This window comes from Psammomys obesus, unplaced genomic scaffold (assembly GCF_907164565.1).
Source record: "Psammomys obesus unplaced genomic scaffold, mPsaObe1.curated_primary_1811, whole genome shotgun sequence".
Lineage (NCBI taxonomy): Eukaryota > Metazoa > Chordata > Mammalia > Rodentia > Muridae > Psammomys > Psammomys obesus.
The window spans coordinates 1,137,627-1,157,555 of record NW_026594311.1 but is presented as its reverse complement, the minus strand read 5'-3'; the positions used below and the strand labels follow the sequence as shown (position 1 = coordinate 1,157,555).

Genomic DNA, 19,929 nt, shown 5'->3' with positions numbered 1-19,929 from the left:
AAACTCACTTGTAACCAAATGTATGACTGCTAGCTCAGTCTGGACAAAGCACAGTGCAAGCGTCCAGCCCCAACACCCACACAGAAATGCAAGGATTGATGTGCCTGTTAAGTGCTGGAGCCTGCTTAACAGCAAACCTCAGTGAGACTGACAAAATGAAGCCACTTCAGGTAGCTCAAAGGCCAGGATCTAGGAAGGTAGCTTAATTGGACTCAAGAGGCCCTAGAAATTCTACACAAAGTCTGACATGTAGCCTAACCTGGCTTTAATCTGGCACTCACCTAGGGGATTAAAAGACTTGACAGGCCAGCGGTGTGGCACACACCTCTGATCCCAGGCTGCTCATTTTCTTCTAAATCACATTCGTGTTCATAGGGAGAGGATCATTACATCTCTATCCTTCCGCCACGTGGAAGTTTAAGTACAGCCGCCGTAGGCTGGTGTTTGAACCCTCTCACTGGAGAGCAGGGCTGTGAGGTCTGTGCTGAAATAGCTACACCAGTGAGTCTCCTGCTGGGACCCGCTGTTCTCCCTCACCATGCCTACCTGCACCCTGTGGATGTTTCCCACCGTGACTGACTGACCTCTGATGATGATGGCTCAGAACCATCTATAACCTTCTGGTGTACAGGTGTACATGCAGACAGAACATTGTACACATAACCCTTGTTTCTGGTTTTTTGTTGCTGTTTTTATTAATTTGTTATGTATACGGTCTTCTGCCTACATGTACACCTGCAGGCCAGAAGAAAGCACCAGACCTCGTTATAGATGGTTGTGAGCTACCATGTAGTTTCTGGGAATTGAACTCAGGACCTTGGAAGAGCAGCCAGTGCTCTTAACCTCTGAGCCATCTCTCCAGCCCACATAATAAATCTTTAAAAAAAAAAAAAAAGTTGCTGTGGTCATGCTGTCTCTTCACAGCAAGAAATTCCTGACGACACCACATACCCAGGCACAGTAGCTATGTGTCATCCTAGCACTCAGGAAGGCAGAGGCACGTAAGATTGCTGGCCAGCAGTCTACAACTCAAAATGACAGCCAAGACTACACAGAGAAAGCCTGTCTCAAAAAACAAGACACCTCATGAATCTCTTACTGGCCTAATGCTATTCTTTTGTAGAGCAGGTATTCGGCACTTGCCCTAAGCAGCAAAATGTTTTCATGTATCCATCCCAACACTATGAACAGCCCAAATATTCTTACTGGGACTATCACTTGCAACTCCAAAAACATGAATTGTAATGCCATGGCCAAGACTGTAGTAGGGGGGTTGGAAGATGGCTGAGAGTTTGAGAGCACTGTTCTTCTAAAGGACCGGAGTTCAGTTCCTAGCAACCACAAGGTGGCTCCAACTATCCATACTGAGACCACTCTCTTCTGGCATGCGCGTGTACATGCAGACAGGCCATTCTCAAAAGCGTAGTAGTGCTTGGGTTTGCTTTCATCTAGAATGCAGCACTTTCACTTCTGTATGGATCTACGTACCTTCAGTTCACTGAGGCAGCTTTTTCTTTTAAAGACAGGGCCTCATGGCTCACACAGGTAAACCACTGATCCTATTGCCTTCACTTCTCTAGAGCTGGGCTTAGAGGTGTGTGCCAACACACCCCATTTAGTGACCCAACAAGGCTTTGTGCACACTAGGCATACTAGTTCATTTCTGTCACCTTGACACATTATAGTCACTAGGGGAGGAAACCTCAACTGAGGAACTGCTATTACCAGCCTGGCCTGTGGGCATGTCTTAAGGCATTTATTTGGTTGCTGAGTTAGAAGGGCCCAGTCCACTGTGCACAGGTACCATCCCTAGTCAGCAGATGGTCCTGGACTACTTAAAGCTACCTTCTGTGGTTTCTGTTTCAGTCCCTGCTTTCCTACCCTGACTTTACATCAGTCATGGTTGTGACCATGAAGTAGAAGCCAGATTAAGTCCTTTCCTTCCCGAGTCACTTTTAGTCATAATAGTTAACACAGCAACTAAAAGCAGAGCAGAACACTAGGCAGATACCAAAAACTACATCTCCAGCCCTGAGGCAGCTCTTAAACCTACACACAGTGTGTGCATACATTTTTAAAGAAAGCAGGGGCAAAAGTTGGGAGAGGTGGCTCAGAGCACTAGCTGCAGGTCCAGAGGTTCCAGGTTCAGTCATCAGCATGCACATGGTAACTCACCACTGTAACTCCAGTCATAGGAAATTCTACATTGTCACGCAGATATACATATGAGCAAAACATCAATAAAGTTTTAACAAAGGAAAAGCATGATGTGGCTGAGCAGTGATGGTGTACATCTTTAATCCCAGCAGGAAGGCAGAGGCAGGGAAATTTCTATAAATTCTAAGTCAGGTCTACAGAGTGAGGTCCAGGATAAGCCTCCAAAAGAGTAAGAAAAAAAAGCAGGGGCTATGGTACATGGAACTCCTATCAAAAAAAAAAAAAAAAAGGGATGAAGCTGGGCAGTGGTGGCACATGCCCAGCGGCAAGCCTGGTCTACAGAGTGAGTTCTGTGACAGCCAGGGCTACCTAGGAAAACCCTGCCTCAAAAAACAAAACCCACTTCAACCCCTATAAAAAGCCAGGCACGGTAGTCCATGCTTATAAAACCAGCACTAGAAAACCAGATCCTCAGAGTGCTAGCCTCACAAGTTCCAGATCAGGGAGAGATCCTGTCTCAAAAAGTAAAACAGGAGAAAGGGCCCAGTGGCCAGGAGCTGCTCTTGCAGAAGACCCAGGTTCATTCAATTCCCAGCACACACATGGTGGCACATAGCAATCCATAACACAAGTTCCAGGAGATCCAACAGGCAGGTACATGGTACATATGCAGGAAAACATTTATACACACAAACCATTTCTTTTTCTTAAAGGTAAACATACACCTGTATGCACACCCACTCACACATGTGCACATACTTGCACTCACCTACACATAAGAGAAAAAAGAAAAGTTCCTCTTAAAAACCTAATGTTGCTTTAAAATAAATCACCAAGTTCTTAGAGTTAACGTTTAATAGACAATAAAAAAAAAAAAAAAAAAAAGAACAGGCTGATTTCTGTAACTGGTAAATCAAATGGTCTGCCTACAACAGACTTCAGGCCATTACCAATAGTGGAAGAAAGGCTAACCACCCCAACCTTATAAGGAAAGGCATATCTTGAATCAAACTACATTTGTGTTTAAGCACGAGTTTTTCTTCTGGCTTCTCAATGCTGCCTGGCAGAAAAATGGTTCAGTGCTCACTTCTGCTTAGAGAAATATTCTTTGCTCTTCTGGACATCAGGCTTGATGGTATCACCGCCAGGTTGCCAGCCAGCTGGACACACTGCAAGAGAAAGCATCATTAATTAGTAACCTGCTCAACGGTGTGTATCTTCCTCCCCACCTCCTCCATGAACACAGGACTGACTGGTTGATGGTGGCAGGGTATGCTGAAAAAAATGGAGGAAGATTATGAGTTCAAGACAAGCCTAAGCTATATACATTTTTGTGGCACATGCCTTTATGCCAGCATTCAGAAAGCAGAGGCAGGCAGAGCGCTGAAATGAAGTTCAAGGCAACCCTAGTCTACATACTCAAATACAACCAAGTGAAACCTGTCTTGGCCAAATCCCAGGCTAGTCTGTAAAGTGAGAGAGACTGTCTCAAAAAACAAAAGTAAAAAGAAACCTAAAGCAACTGGAGAGATAGGTCAGTGTGTGGACCCACAGCAGACAGGTGCTTCGATCTTAACACCTTCTTCTAGATGGTGCTGGTACCTCCTCATACCCACCCACACATACATAGTTCTAAAAAATAATGTATATAATCCTGGGGAGGCAAAAACATAAAAATTACAAATACAAATCTGATCCTGGGTCACTCAACTTTGCAATCTGTCACTCAGGCCTTTGATATAAGACTAGTAACATGGGGCTGGAGAGATGGCTCAAAGGTTAGGAGCACTGACTATTCTTCCAAAGGTGCTGGGTTAAATTCCTAGCAACCACACTAGCAACCACATGGTGGCTCACAGCCATCTATAAATGAGATCTGGTGCCCTCTTCTGGCCTGCAGGCACATATGCAGGCAGAATACTGTATAAATAATACATAAATCTTTAAAATATTTTTTCAAACACTAACAATAGTTAAATTCTAACACAGCCCTAACCTACTACATCTCACTTATTTGCACCCAAAATCTAAGCAATAAAACTACATGTCTAATTATGTCTAATGATCTGTCTAAAAAATGACAAGCCACTAAGATTTGTAGATGGGTAAGTATTTTTTATGTTCTATAAAATACTACTTAAATTTAAGGGGGGGGGGGGCAATGTTAGCAAAACATCTACAAGAGGTATGATTGCAGCAAGATCTAGTCTCAAACAAAAGAGACAACTTAAACAACACAAGATGGGTGCCAGGACAACTCAAAGTCTACATAAGGAATATGTTCAAACTCTACCTCACCTTACATACAAATACTATGTAGTTCTGGCTATACTGAAACTCTGTAGACCAGGCTAGACTCTGAATCAGAGATCCAGCACATCCAGTGGTTATTTAAAGAGATGAAAAAGTTCTACAAATAGTGGAGATATATAAACACACAAATACTTAAAATGCTGAATTATTTTATCAGAATAAAATTCCAAATATCAACATAAAGCACTTAATGACTTTCTGGCATTCTTTCATTCATTACACAAAACAAGTAACAGAAAACATGATGCGACAGTTGGTTATCCCAGCACCAGCACCCAGGAAGATGCAGAAGAAATTTTCAAGCTCACCCGTGGCTACAAAGGAGTTTGAGAGTAGCCTGAGCTACATCAGATCCTCCTTCCCCCCTCCCTAACTCAAAACCAAAAAACCAAAAACATTACCACCTCTGCTTTTCAGAATCCCAAAGGCAGCAACCTCCAAAACTCAGCCTACACCCCAGGGTTTGTTTTTTGGTTGTGTGCGTGTGTATATTAAGGCAAGAGTCACTTATGCAGCCCACGCCGGACTCCAACATGCAGCAAGCAAATTTCCTTCTGAGTGCTCTGACTACAGGTATAACTCCTCAGCATTAAATGCAAACTACAAATGAATAGTGCTGTAATAGTGCTGTTCCATTAGCCTTGACTCCTGTGGCAAGTAAAGGATACTTTCAAGCTTTCATGAACTAATGAAAAAAAAAATGTAAGAATGGCTGTATTTTCTGCACAACTGCTAGCTGGAAATAAAACGAAAGGAAATCTGATTTTTCCACTTCCATTTAAGAGACATGTATTTATCAAAGTCTAGTTATACAAGGCAGGTGCCTCTAAATCCCAGTACTCAGGAGTGAAGGGAAAAAAAAAAAGAGAAAAAGCTAGTAATACAGCAGGAAGACATCTCCTTTTCTAGTGTGACTATCGAAGAGAATCCTCTTTGGTCCACTGCTATGATGGTCTCAATAGTCAGTTTTGAGCAGTATCCATGGAAAAACTGAATGACAGGACTAGAGAGAGCACAACAGCAGCATCTGCTGCTCTTGCAGAGGACCAAGTTTCAATTTCCTGCATGGATATGGATGGCTTAACTATCCTTCACTTTGCCCAAGGAATCCTATACTTACTCCTTCTAACTTTTGAGGTTACCAGGCACACAAACATGTGCACGTAAAAACATGCAAGCAAACACTCATACACATAAAAAGATTAATTAAAAAGTTTTAAAGAAATGGGACACCCCGCATTCTCTAAATGCCAACTTAATTGAAACTTGCTTCCAGTATTTACGACAATTAAGTCATTTTCAGGCTTTTTTCTTTCTTTTTAAAAAACTTGTATGTATGAATGCTCTGATTCCATGTACACCTGCATAACAGTAGAGTGCATCAGACTTCAGTATAGACAAGTTCAAGTCCCTCCAAACACATGGTGGCTCACAACCATCTATAACAAGATCTGGTGCCCTCTTCTGGCATGCAGACACACATGCAGACAGAATACTCCGTAAATCTTAAAAAAAAAAAAACAACTCCCAAATAATGTGACAGGGCCCTCCGACCTCCACTGGTGTGTTGTGGCATGCACCCACATACACAAAATATTTAAATATGCAAAAAAAGGAGTCTGGTGGGATGGAGAGATGGCTCAGAGTTTAAGAGCACTGACTATTCTTTCAAAGGTCCTGAGTTCAATTCCCAGCAACCACATGGTGGCTCACAACCATCTATAATGAGATCTGGCCTGCAGGCAAAACAATGTGTAAATAAGTAAATCTTAAAAAAAAAAAAAAAAAAAAAAATTTTGGGGGGGGGCATAAATCTTTAATCCTAGCACTCAGAAGGCAGAGGTACCTGGATCTAAGTTCAAGGCTAGCCTGGTCTATACAGGAAGTTCCAGAACAGCCAGGGATACACAAAGAAAGCCTGTCTTAAAAATAAACAAAACAAAAAAACAAAAGAAATGAAACAAACCTAACCAAGAATGGTGGCTCATTCCTGTATTCCTAGCACTAGCACTTGGGATGCTGAGGGAGATCTGTACAAGTCTGAGATAGCCTGAGCTATGTTTTCAAAGGCTAGCAATAGTTACATAGAAGATAGTCTATTAAAAAAGGAGAAACATACCAAACCATGTTTAGATTTTACAAGGATTAAGCTTTTTTAAAGATATATTCATCCTCCTACCTACCTACCAGTTTATTTATTCATTCGTTTTTCAGTACACAGTTTTTCTGTATAGCCCTGGCTGTCCTAGAATTCTATCTGCACACTAGGCTGTCCTCAAATTCAGAGACAGGCCTGCCTCTGCTGAGATTAAAGGCATGCAGCACCACTGCCTGGCCTTAAGATTTTTCTATGTATGAATGTTTTCTCTATATGTATGTCTCTGTATCATGTGAATACAGTACCCGAGGAAACTAAAAGTGGATGGTTTTTTTTCCCACAAAATAATACTTTCACTGATTACATTTATTCTCCCACTTCCTAGGCCCACTCCCCAACCTGTGATTTTCCCCCAAAAAGGAAAACAAAAACAAAAAGTCCAAGTCCACTTTGTATTGCCTAGATACACACTCAAGCATGGTCAAATTCCCAGTGGCCAGTCCCTTAAAGAGAGTCCTGAGCTGAGTGAGATGGGGCATGCCTGTAATCCCAGCACTCAGAGAGCCAGAGGCAGGCAGATTTCTGTGAGTTCAAGGCCAGTGTGGTCTACAGAGTGAGTTCCAGGACAGGTAAGGCTACACAGAGAAACCCTGTCTAAAAAAAACAACACAAAACAAAGAGCCCTGCCAGGCAGTGGTGCTGTACCACCACAGGGGAGGGGAGGCAGAGGCACAGACAGATCTCTGAGTTCTAGGCCAGCCTGGTCTAAAGACCTCGTTTTAAGGGGCTGGAGAGATGGCTCAGAGGTTAAGAGCACTGGCTGCTCTTCCAGAGGCCCCGACTCCAATTTCTGGCAACCAATGGTAGCTCACATTTATAATGAGGATCGGGTGCCCTCTTCTGGCATACAGGCACAACACTGTATACAAAATAAATTTTTAATATGTATTTATTATGAATACAATGTCTGTCTGCGTGTACACCTGCATGCCAGAAGAGGGCACCAAGTATCATTCTAGATGGTTGTGAGCCACCATGTGGTTGCTGGGAACTAAACTCAGCACCTCTGAAAGAACAGCCAGTGCTGTGAACCTCTGAGCCATCTCTCCATCCAGCATCCCCCTCCCACAAAAAAAAAAAAAGCTAGTTGTAGGACTGCCAAGGATACACAAGAGAAACGCTTTTCAATGAAACAAAACAACACAAAGTCCTTCAGCACCCCTACCCTAGCCAGAAGCCATCACTTCAGGATCCCCAAAAAGTCCTCTTCAATGGCTGCGCTGCCCATACTGCTCCTTATTTTTGTAGGGGGAGAGAGGGGGGAATATGGGTGGAGAAGAAGAGACGTGGTCAATGGAAGTCAGGGACCAAAGTAACAGAAGTTGTGGCCTATCATATCGGTTGTGGAAATAGAATCCAGTTGTCTTAACCACTGAGCCATCTTGCCAACCCCAATTCTTTTTTAAGATTTTTTTTTAACTTTTTTCATTTTATTTGATACACGCGAGTACTCTGCCTACATGCATGTGCAGTACATGTATACAATACCCAAGAAAGCTAGAAGAGGGTGTTAGACTCCCTTGAGAGGAATCACAAGATAACTGTCAGCCAGTCTGTGTGTTTGAGTAATCAACCCCTAGTCCTGGGGGGAGAAATCACCCAGTGCTCTCAATCCCTGGGCCATTTCTCCAGCACTTATTTTTGTATCTCTGTGTATATGAGAATCCAGAGACAGTAAGAGGATGTCAGTTACATGCATTTATAAGCAACTTGTTATGAATACTAAGAACAGAATTCAAGTTTTCTGAAAAAGCTGCATGTGCTTCCTTCTAACTCCCAAGCTGTCTTTCCCTTCCTTCAGTATCTTTGGAAGGCAAGACCTCCCAAAAATGTACTCTTGGCTAACCTGGAAGTTGCTATTTATAAGACAATGGCTTTTCGAGGCAATAGTGTTCTGTGCCTTTAATCCCAGCACTCAGAAGGCAGAGACAGAAGGATCTCTGAATTCAAGGCCAACCTGGTCTACAAAGTTGAGGTCCAGAACACCCAGGGCTACTCAGAGACCTTATCTCCAAAAACCTAAAAACAAGCAAATAAAATAATAGTGGCCTCAAACGTAGAGATCCACCTGCTTCTGCCTCCAGAATGCTGGAATGAGGAGTGTAAAAGATGCGGTATGATGCCAGCTGGGTGGCAAGGGCTCCACAACCCATTAGAAGACACGAACTTAGCTTAGCTTGGCCTGGAATTTGCAGTACTGTCTGTTATCTTCTGAGGATATATGACTGAACCACTACAAGTAGCAAGAACAGACTTTTACATGGCACAATTACATTTGATCCTGTAACTACTATCTACATACCCACCTTGTTTTTAAGCATGTACCTAGCCCAGGATGAACCTGACCTCAGGCCTTCTCCTTCTCCTCCCCACAAAAGTACTAGGATTATACTAAGCCACATATCAGTGAAATAATGATGCGAACACATTTTATATGAAGAGGTTTAGTAGATAGAAATGGAGAGGAGAGGGTAGGACATGGTAGGGGAGAGAAAAAAAGAGCAGGAGAACGAGAGAGATAGACGGCAAGAGAAAAACGAAATGGTGGGTTGATCCTTTAAGGAGCAACCTAACCACACCTGCCAGGTGTGGCTACCTGGCGGTCAACACATGACATCACAGGTTGCTAGGCAACCCAGAAGCAGGCTGCCTAAATACTAACACCCAGCCCCAAAATGTTCTTTTTTAAAAATAATCTTTATTTTATGTTCATTTGGTATTTAGCCTGCACTTATGTCTGTGTGAGGATGTCAGATCTTGGAGTTCTGGACAGTTGTGCGCTGCCATGTGGGTGCTGGGAATTGAACCTGGGTCCTCTGGAAGAGAAGTCAAGTTTTCTTAACTGCTGAGCCACCTCTCCAAACCCCCAAAATAGATTCTTGACAGCATGCACAATAGACACAAACCTCAGGATAGAGGAGCCCACACGGAGCTACATCCCCAGAACCGTAGATAACGTTAAAGATTCTTATGCATGAGTTTTGCCTCCATGTATACATTCGCACTACATGCAAATCCTATGTCACTTATGGTTAGAAGAGCATTGCACTCCGGAGAAATGGATTTACAGATTGTTGTGAACCACCATGCATATTCTGGGGATCAAATCTCCAGGTACTCTGAAAGAGGAGCATGTTTATTTAACCATTAAAACACCTCTGTAATTCCTTACTTTTCTTTATACATTTTCTAAAAGAAAATTTTCCTCAAAAAAAAAATAAATAAATAAAAATAACTTTTTTTCTTTATTGCTAGTTTTCAGACAGGGTCTATTATGTAGCTCTAACTGTCCTGAAACTATGCAGACCAAACTGGCATCAAACTCCTAGCTTGCCTCTGCCTCTTGACTGCTGGAATTAAAGCAGTGCACAACCACACCCAGCTTGGCTGTCCTCAATGGTGAGATCCTGCTCAAACCTGTAGCACTCAGCAATTCCAAACTAGCAGAACATAGTGGAGAGCATAAATTTCAACAAAAAGCCTGTTTTCTTCTCCAGGCTTATCTACTACCCCACCCCAACAGATCAGTACTCCAGGCTTGTATAGACACAATTACCCTTTTATCTAATAGCCTTTGCATCCACAACAAGGCCAATGACTTACCTTCACCATGTTTGTCAGTGAACTGGAAAGCCTGGACTAGTCGCAGAATCTCATCCACAGATCGGCCAACAGGAAGATCATTTATAGTGATCTGGCGAAGGATGCCTTTATCATCAATAATAAAGAGGCCCCTGGGTAGAAGAGATTGAAGAATTGAGAAATAGATACATATTTTGTTGGTTAGAAATCCTAAGGAAATGGGTTGCCCCCCCCAGAGTTATACCAGCTTCTTACTGAGACCACTACATAAAACTTGGGTTTGATCCCCAGAACCAAACAAACCAGAAAGAATGGTACACAAAAAAAGTGGAGACAATTGATCAGGAGTTCAAGATTACCCTCAGCAATTTGACACCATTTCCAAAATAAAACAGGTTGAAGGTAAGGCATGGTGACACATGCATATAAATTCTAGCACTTGACAGTCTGACAGAACGATCACTAGTATGAAGCTAAACTGAACTAGATGGCCAAGTTCAAGGCCAACTTTGGCTACATTATATATAACAAGACTGTCCCAAAAATAAAAAAGCCAAGAAGCTGGGGATAGATGACTCAGTAAAGTACTGCTCTTGCAGGTATGAGCACCTAAATTTGAGCCCCAGAACCTATTTAAAAATAATAATAATAATAATTTACTGGCTGGGCACGGTGACACACACCTCCAATCCCAGCACTTGGGAAAGTAGAGGCAGGCTGATCGCTGTGAATTCAAAGCCAGCCTGGACAAAAGCCAAGTCCAAAGCGAGTCCAGGACAGCCAAGGCTACACAGAGAAATCCTGTCTCCAAAAGAGAGAGAGAGAGAAAGAGAGAGAGAAAAGAATGAAATTACAAAAAAAAATTAGAAGTTGGAGAGATGGCTCAGAAGTTAAAAGAGCACTGGCTGTTCTTCTAGAGGATCTGGGTTTGATTGTCAGCACTCAAATGGTGGCTCACAACCATTTTTAACTCCAATTCCAGGAGATCCGTTCAGGTGGTGCACATACATATATAAATACAAATATTCAAATGTATACAATAAAAAAATTTAAATTAAGCATGCAATCCCAACACTGAGGAGATAGAACGGTCAAATCCCTGGGGCTCACTTGCCAGCCAGCCCAGCCTACTTGGCAAGTCCCTAGTCAATGGGACACTATCTCTAATGAACAGTAGACAGAGTCTGAGGAACAACACTCCAGGGTTGTCTTCTGACATACCTGAAAGAGATACCTTCATCAGCTTTCAAGACTCCATAATCCTGAGCAATGGCACGCTTGGGATCTGATAGCAAGGGAATGTTCATGGGTCCTAATCCTCCTTGTTTCTTGGGTGTATTAATCCTACAGCAAAAGGCATTCATAGAATACATTCATTCAGACCTTGTGAAGCAAAAATAGTAACCAAACTTATCCTCACCTTTCTGATACCCTTTATCTACCTTTCCCCTGAAACTTCAAACTTTTTCGAAGAATGACGTGAACAGCCCACAATACTTATGAGTGGACAACAGTGTGTATCAGAGAGCAGCAACCCAAGCTGCTTTGCCTCTACTGATAGGAAGTAAGAGCAAGTCAGAGCCCGGAAACCAATACATAATTCTACCAAACCTCTAAATTTTCTCAATCTCAAGAAATCCACCCATACTGCAGGTATTGTGGTATACAGCTGTAATCCCACCTACTCATGAGGCTAAGGCTGGAGGTACTACAAACTGAAAGGCAGCTTGAGTTACATATTAACCCTAATTAAAAAACAAAATTCCACATGTCAAATGAACCAAAAACTTTACCATGCAAGATGACAGAAGTGAGAATCCACAGAAGCTCCAATTACTTGGCAATTGAGTTTTTTAAATTCTTCTGCTCTATCACTGAAAGCAATGATCTCCGTGGGGCAAACAAAAGTAAAATCAAGAGGGTAAAAGAACAACACAACATATTTTCCTAGAGAGAAAAAAAGCAATCACGATATTAGTTTTGAAACTAAGATTCTGATTTAGGGGTCCTGATACATGCCTATAATTGCAGCACTCTGGACAGGAAGACTGCTATGAAGAATCAGGCCAGCCAGGGTTAGAAACCCTGTCTTAATGAAAATTTTTTTCAGGGAATTCCTTTGCAAAGACAGTAATTCAATGTTAGAATTGCCTCCATAGTCTTTGGTTGCTAACTATAACACTATTCAGTCTAATTTTTAGAAACTCAAGGCCATAATCTCAGGACTTGGGAGGCCAGAAGGAGAATCAGGAGTTTGAGGTAATTCAACAGTTAAGAGCTCCCTGCTATAATTGAATTCCCACCATCCACATACATGTGTGATACATATATACATACATGTGTAATATATACAAAACAATCACATACATTGTTAAGATAACTAAATTTAAGTAAACAAAAAAGTAAACAAACAAAGACAAAGTCAAAGTCAGAGCTCTTACAAAATGATGGATGAATTAAGTTATCTCATGGGTAATTTTCTATCCTTCCCTTCTACCCTTCCCTCTTCTTATGGGTAGGAATTCTTGTTTCTGCTGTTAAGATGTGGTATTTAGGACTAGCTGTCTCCATCTATCTTGAATAGGACTCGTGGGATTATAGACTCCAACCAATGAACGCTGTTTTCTATTTTGTATGTAGGTTCCATGAACTAAAATAAATTTGAGCCTCGCTAGTTTCCAGCCTTCATGGGTAACACTTAAATATGTCATGAAACACAACAAATGTGTTCCTAGCAAGTCCAAGGCTTGACAAGAAAAATGTTACAACCGAAAGTACCCAAAATATTGGTAGGTAAAAGGACTTCTAGCTCTAATTTTACTTTATCCCCAAATGGGCCACACAGCCTCTCACTGTACCTAATGGCTAAACCCACTGGAACATTTCCAAATATCCACTATTTTCAGGGAGCAACTATATCCGAAAGTCAAAACAAGCAGTCCTTGACTCATCTAAGCAATCTCTGTGGCTTTGCTTAACAAGCACTTTGAAGCCCCAGCAGACCAAGCCCTACAGGGCAGAGAGCAAGCAATCCCTAGATCATGTGCCAGGGTCACTTCCCAAGAGGTGCTGTATAAACTGTTTGCCAGTAAGAGTTCTCCACAGGGCCCACAGTATCTGTTCTCATTCCAACAACAATGCGTGGTATCAGGAAATCTAACTGAATTATTTTACTCAAATACCAGAAACTCATATACCACTAAGAAAGGTACATTTAACACAACGAATTCAAGGCTTGCACCTAAGTAATCTATATTCTCAATGGTCCCAAAAGACCTAATACTGCAAGGCAAGAGAAGAATGGGAATGAAAGAATCAGACTAACTTTGTAACCTATGTTTCTTTTAATTGCCTTATAACTTATATTTGCAAGTTTTAGGCCCATGTTAATTAAAGCCTCTTAGTGCTTCTCCAGAGAACCAAGGAATGTAGAAGTTCCTGACATTAGCCATCTGTGAGGGCAGAGATAAGGAAGAGAACAAGCAGAGATCTCTACTAAATGGAGAAAAAAAATCACCAGCTGGTGCCGGTGAGATGGGCTTTGTTTGGAAACTGGGCCAAATGGCCCCAATCCTTCTCCTGACCTTTGATCCAAAGCCTATAACCCCCACTCCTCAGAACAGACATGGGATGAGTTAATCACCCTCCCACATTTAACTGTGGATGGCAGGAAATTCCAAACTGACTTGAAGATCAGATATTTACGACAGGGCTGACTGGACCTAAGGGTGACCAGAACTGACCAATTATTTTAAAAGCCAAACATTTCATCCAATCCTAAATTGCCAAGAAGTCAACCCCAGGAGATTCCCGCCTTGTGTCTTTTAAAAACCTAAGGTCTTTGTCTCCTGGTGCCACTCCTAGCTGACCAGCAGGGGTGACCCCATTGCAATGGTCAAGAAGAGTGAGTCTCTTGCGTTTTTGCATCGATGGATGATTAGTTTCCTGAGTTCTCTTCATACCTTCTTATATTTAGGCTCTTGCTGGGCCTAACAGGAATAGAGAAAGAGCTCAGCACTTACTGCTACTCTTGCAAAGAAAACTCTGGTTGGGAGCTAAGCATTGACAAGGCAGCTCACAACTATCTGTAACTACAGTTCCAGGAGTTCTAGCACCCATGCATACAATCGATGCACACATGCACACAAAGAGCATGCCCATGAGGGCACTCACATACGCACACAAGCAAAAACATTCATACACATAAAAATAAATACACCTTTAAAAAAATAAACAGGGGAAGAGACATGGCTCAGAAGTTAAGAGAACTGGCTGCTCTTCCAGCAGACCAGAGTTCAAGTCCTAACACCCACGTGACTGCTCACAATTGTCTGCAATTCCAGTTCCAGGGGGTAAACATCTGTATGCACAATTTTTTTTTTAATTTTAAAAATTATATACAGGCAAAGCACACCTTTAATCCCAGCCATTTGGGGAGTAAGACAGATCTCACTGGCTCAAGGCCAGCCTGGTCCACAAGCAAGTTCCAAGACTACACAGAGAAACCCTGCCTCAATAAGAGATAGATAGGAAAGGTGGTAGGTTTATACGTTCTGCCTTTGTTTGACAGGGTCTTATATGCAGCTTTGGCTGACCTGAAATCCAGAGATCCACCTCATGCACCACTCCACCCAGATAGGTGGCCAATTTTTGAAAAAGATGGAATATTAACAAACCTGCCAAGTATCTGTGTGAAATTATAGCAACATTAAAAAAAAACAAAACTGTAATATCAAGTCTTCCCTGTGAGCAGACACAAATCTTCAGCTCCAAAGATTCTATGAGTAAATGTAGAGTTTCCTTAAAAAAAAAAAAAAAAATGAAGGGGACTGGAAAGTTGGCTCAGCAGTTAATCACAATGGCTACTCTTTTTGAGGCTCCAGTACAGCTGCGAAGGCACAAACATCTGTAATTCCAGTCTCAGGGAATCCAATGCCCTTCTCTAGCCTTCTCAGGCACCACATGCACATACCGCATAGACGAAAACTCAGGAAAAACACCCACCCATACAGGGAGGAAGGGAGATGGTTAAGCATGACGACAAATGCCTTTAATGAAAGCAATGCCAGGCAGATCTCGAGTTTGATACCACCCTGGGCCTACATATCAAGGTCTGGAACAGCCAGTGGGATACACAGCACGATCACCTCAAACAAAAAAGCAAGTGAGAATGACAGTGCACATGCACATACACACAGAGTGAAAGAAAAAAAGGAAAGGAAGGCTGAACCAACAAACAAAACAGGGCAAGGTGGCACAGGTCTTTAATCCTAACACTCACTACCTCTAATCCTAGCACTACTGAGGCTACAGCATAGTGAGCTCCAGGACAGCCAGAACTACACTGAGAGCTTGTGTGTTTTTTTTTTGTTTGTTTGTTTGTTTGTTTTTTTAAAAGGGAACACTGGAGAAATGGCTTAGTATTGAATGCTTTTTCAGAAGATCTGGGTTCAATTCCCAGCACCCACACAGTAGCTGGCAACTGCCTTTAACATCTGAAACCCTCACAAAGTAAAAAAAAAAAAAAAAAAAAAAAATGGAAAAAGAAATAACCTACAACCAAAATAAACAGATGATGGGGGATGGAAATCAGTGGTAGTGGGCTGCTAGCATAGACTGAAGCCCTGAATTCAATCCCCAGTACCTGAAGATACAAGAATCCTCCAATAAAGTGCGTGCCACTAAAAAAGTAACCAGGGACCTGATAGACTAGGGTCAGATAAAAGGGGAGGAGGACTTCCCCTATCATTGGACTAGGAGAGGGGCATTGGAGAAGAAGAGGGATGAAGGGTGGGATTGGGAAGGCATGGGGGAGGGGGATACAGCTGGGATACAAAGTGAATAAACTGTACCTAAAAAAGAAAAAAGTACTCAGGTAAATGTTAAGATAAAATAAAGCACTCTTTCTCTAGAAATGGCTTATATCTACAATATCTATCCTTGTTATCACTGTACTAACCATGACTTCACATCAACATTAAGTGGCCTCTTGCCCAATATAATTCTTACCTTTGTATTCACTTAGGCTAACATCTTTGAATTGTCCATCTGGCATAACAGCTGTGGCTTTGAAGTTGGGGGCAGGATGCCCAATTTTTGCATTTCCTGAAGACATCTTTCTATCGGCTGGAAAAGGCAACAAAAAAAAAAAAAAAAATGGAAGCCTTGGTTTTCCAAATGACCAACAATTTTCACCTTCCTAGGAAATTATCTGTTGTTCAGTCAAGGAATGGTCCAGTGGCCTTGAATACACTGCAAGCACAGGCTAGCAATCATGAGTCACAACCCAAAAGCTCCAACTTCTGGGTAAAAACAGGACTGAATATAATGAGCCTTTGTTTTCACATACAAACAGCTCCACAGTGTCTAAATAGATTGGGGCTCTACCACCCTTTCTAAACCAGTTTTTGCAATGGCAATATTTTATCTTGTGTATTAGGCAGAAGCAGGAAAGAAAAAAGACACAAGAATCCAAGCAAATCTTTCAAAACTTTAGGTGTCCTGTTTAAGTTTTTTCTGCATAACTTTGAGGTCTTGTCTTGCATTTATTTTTTTAGGTTTCTACCAAGGACAGAGGGCATAATAAATACCAGCACTCTGGATGCTGAGGCAGGAGGATACTGAGCTCAGGCAAGACAGAGAATTGTCTCAAAGTTTCTGTAGCAGGGACGTTACGTAGGTTCAGGCTAAGGCGCTTGCTAATGAACTTATGCTACTCCTGAACCTGCATAAAGACAGAGAACTCACTACTACAGGCTGCCTTAACAACAGGGCCCACAAACATACAAAATTTCCTGCCTCTGGACCAAGAACCTGGGCAGAGGTTTAACAAGGGTCACTTCACCGGCAGGGTTTGGAGTAACAAATGTAACCCCAACACTTGGAGAGTAAATGCTTAAGGTCAGGAGTTCTAGCCAAATTGGAGAACAACCCTGGTTACATGAGACCCTCTCTTAGAAAAAAACACAAGTCAATGCATTGTTAGAAACTGATTTCTGCACCATTTACCCAGGTCAACAACAAGAAAAAATTGTTAGGAGTCACAACATTAGGAGCTCAACAGTTAAGAGCCTGCACTGCTCTTGGCAGAAAACCCTGGTTGTGGACTGGAGAGGTGGTTCAGAGGTTAAGAACACTGGCTGTTCTTTCAAAGGTCCCGAGTTCAATTCCCAGCAACCACATGGTGGCTCATAACCATCTAAAGTGAGATATGGTCCCTCTTCTGGTGTGCAGGCAGAACGTTGTATAAATAATACATAAATTAGAAAAGAAATAAAGAAAACCCTAGTTGTTTCCAGCACCCACTTCGGGTGGCTTACACGCAGGTAACCACACACCCACCCCCACACACACACATAATGAAAAAACACAATCTAAGAGATTTACACCCCTCGATCTGAATGCTCCAAGTTCCAAATTTCTTGGCTCATAAAGCCAGTAACCGAAAGAAATGCTAGAAGCGTCGATCACCGTAAACTTCTAAAACCAATTCTTCTTAATCCATCAACCTCAAGTTTTTCTCAAGGGCGTGCCGCAACGCAGCAAGTCCCTCTCCGGTGTGCCCCCTAACGTAAACCACCTTTTTCTTATCAAACTTGCTTTGCAAGATGGCCCGGCACATCGAACCAAACCCACAAAACTGACTTCCGGCTGCTGCGAAGCCTCTTCAGGAGAATCAGACCCGGGCGCCAGAGGAGGTCACGCCCCAACTCCGCTGGAAGTTCCTGCCACTCGGGCCATCACCCACCCACACACGCAGTCGAGCTCAGTCGGAGAGAGCCCCGTCTGCCCACGCCTCCCTCGCCCGCCTACGCCCTCTATCGGACAGCCCGAGAGGAGGAAACTCGACGTTAGTCCCGGGTTCCCACAGGTTCGGGAACTGAGGGCCTCGTGAGACAAACGAGCAGCGCTCCGGCTCTCCCGGGAGCGGGCCGCGGCCGGTCGCTGCGGCTCGTGAGCGTCCCTGCGGGGCCGGGGCCGGAGCCCGCCAGGGGCAGAAAGGACCGCGGAGTAAGGCGCTCACCAGAGTCGAGCAACAGGTCCCTGACGCACGACCGTGCCACCGCAGGAAGATGACGCCCGAGCGCGCGCGGGGCGCTGCCTTTATAAGCCACAAAGTTATCGCGAGACTCGGAGCGGGCCGGGGGTGAGGGAGGAGGGCGACCTAGCCGACCCCGCCCCGCCCGGCGGTCCTGCGTGGGATGACTCAGCGCTTTCCCGGGGTGGGCCTGGAGTTGGGGTGGCGCGGGGGTCTCGGAAAGCGCTTCTGCGTCCGCGGCGGCTGTTCGCAGCTGTGGAAAAGCGCTGCCCCTTCTAGTCAGGTATTCCCGGGAATCCTTGCCTCTCGATTGCCGGGACCCCGCGTGCTGTCCGTTCAGGACTCAGACTAGAGGAAGGGTCTTCCTGACTGTTCGTGGAAAAACCACGTCTGAAGTTGCCCTGCGATCGGAGAACTATGCACCCAAATATTTCTCCGTTTTTTTCTTCTCAGCCCAGCCTCGAAAAACCTGTTCTAGGGCTGGAGAACAGCCGTTACGAACAGTGGCTGCTCTACCAGAGGACCTGGCCTCAATTCCCGGCATCCCTTAAGGTCTGTAAGTCCAGTGGATCCAATGCCCTTATAAAGACATACACGCAGGCAGAACACCAGTGCACATAAAAAGAAATCATTCAAAACAAAAAACAATCTGTTCTAGTCTGATCCTCAAGAACCCTCACCACCCAGGGTAGCCTCCTCCATTGTTCTCTGATTATTGGATGTTTTTCTATCCCTCACCCATTTCTTCCACTGCTCTTAAATCTAAGTCTGATCTTGTCACTGATCTGATTTGTGGTTTCTGTGGTTAATTTCCTGAGTTAAAAGTCTCTGTTCCAAGCTGGGCAGTAGAGAAAGAGACAGGTGGATCTCTTGAGTTTGAGGCCAGCCTGGTTTACAGAGTGAGTTCCAGGACAGAAGGGTACAGAGAAACCCTGTCTCAAAAAAAAGAAAGAAGTTGGGTGTGGTGGCGCACTCCTGTAATCCCAGCACTTGGCAGGCAGAGGCAGATGGATCACTGAGTTCAAGGCCAGCCTGGTCTACAAAGTCCAGGACAGCAAGGACTTCATAAAGAAACCCTGCCTCTAAAAAAAAAAAAAAAAAAAAAAGAGCTAGCAAGAAACCAGGCTTGATGGCGCATGCCTGTAATGCCAGCACTGGGGAGGAAGAGATAGGATGTGTTTTTGAGGCCAATCTGGTCTACACAGCAAGTCCCAGGATCAGAAGGGCAACTTAGAGAGACCTTATCTCAAGGAGAAAGTTAGATAGGGACCTGATACTATTGATTAAAAGCTCAGAGTTCCCATTTTATACCACATGCTTTGTGTGATTTAGAGACAGAGATGGATGTAATCCAAATCCTACCCTCAACAAAGTCATGCTACAATGGCAAGGCAGACATGTAAATAAAACAACTAAAAGATTTTTTTTTCTTAGCTGTACCGGTTATTGTTTAGGCATAATGGTCAATTCAAGGAACATATGAAAGTCAGTAACATTGTTAGAGGAATATAAACCAAGGTCAGAAACCCGCTTTGCAGGAAGTAATACTTTTCTGAGTCTTCACGCCTATCCTCTCAGGGAAATCTAAGGGGTATTGGTTTTCCGGTTTGAACAGATAGACTTGCAGCAGTGCTGTGTTTTAATTGAGGAAGATGAAGAAAGGTACAGTAGAAATAATAGT

At 43.2% G+C, this 19,929-nt stretch overlaps 1 protein-coding gene across 1 annotated transcript; it reads right to left on the bottom strand.

Annotated features, from left to right (window-relative positions):
- Window positions 1-2,270: 2,270 nt before the first annotated feature.
- Prdx1 (peroxiredoxin 1) lies at window positions 2,271-18,328 on the bottom strand. The gene is made up of 6 exons (XM_055618426.1): window positions 18,234-18,328; window positions 16,220-16,336; window positions 12,004-12,157; window positions 11,432-11,554; window positions 10,232-10,362; window positions 2,271-3,326 (listed from the first exon to the last, which is right to left on the bottom strand). The coding sequence occupies exons 2-6, from the start codon at window positions 16,323-16,325 to the stop codon at window positions 3,241-3,243; spliced, it is 600 nt and encodes a 199-aa protein (XP_055474401.1). The 5' UTR covers window positions 16,326-16,336; window positions 18,234-18,328; the 3' UTR covers window positions 2,271-3,240.
- Between the last annotated feature and the right edge of the window lie 1,601 nt (window positions 18,329-19,929).

What these genes read in the sequence shown, in the direction of transcription:
- Prdx1 (XM_055618426.1), bottom strand. Translation starts at nt 16,325, where the DNA reads ATGTCTTCAGGAAATGCAAAAATTGGGCATCCTGCCCCCAACTTCAAA. An exon ending in GATGAAGGTATCTCTTTCAG is followed by an intron (nt 10,363 to 11,431) that starts GTATGTCAGAAG and finishes TCTTCTACCCAG; the next exon opens with GGGCCTCTTTATTATTGATG. An exon ending in CACTGACAAACATGGTGAAG is followed by an intron (nt 3,327 to 10,231) that starts GTAAGTCATTGG and finishes TTTCTCTTGCAG; the next exon opens with TGTGTCCAGCTGGCTGGCAA.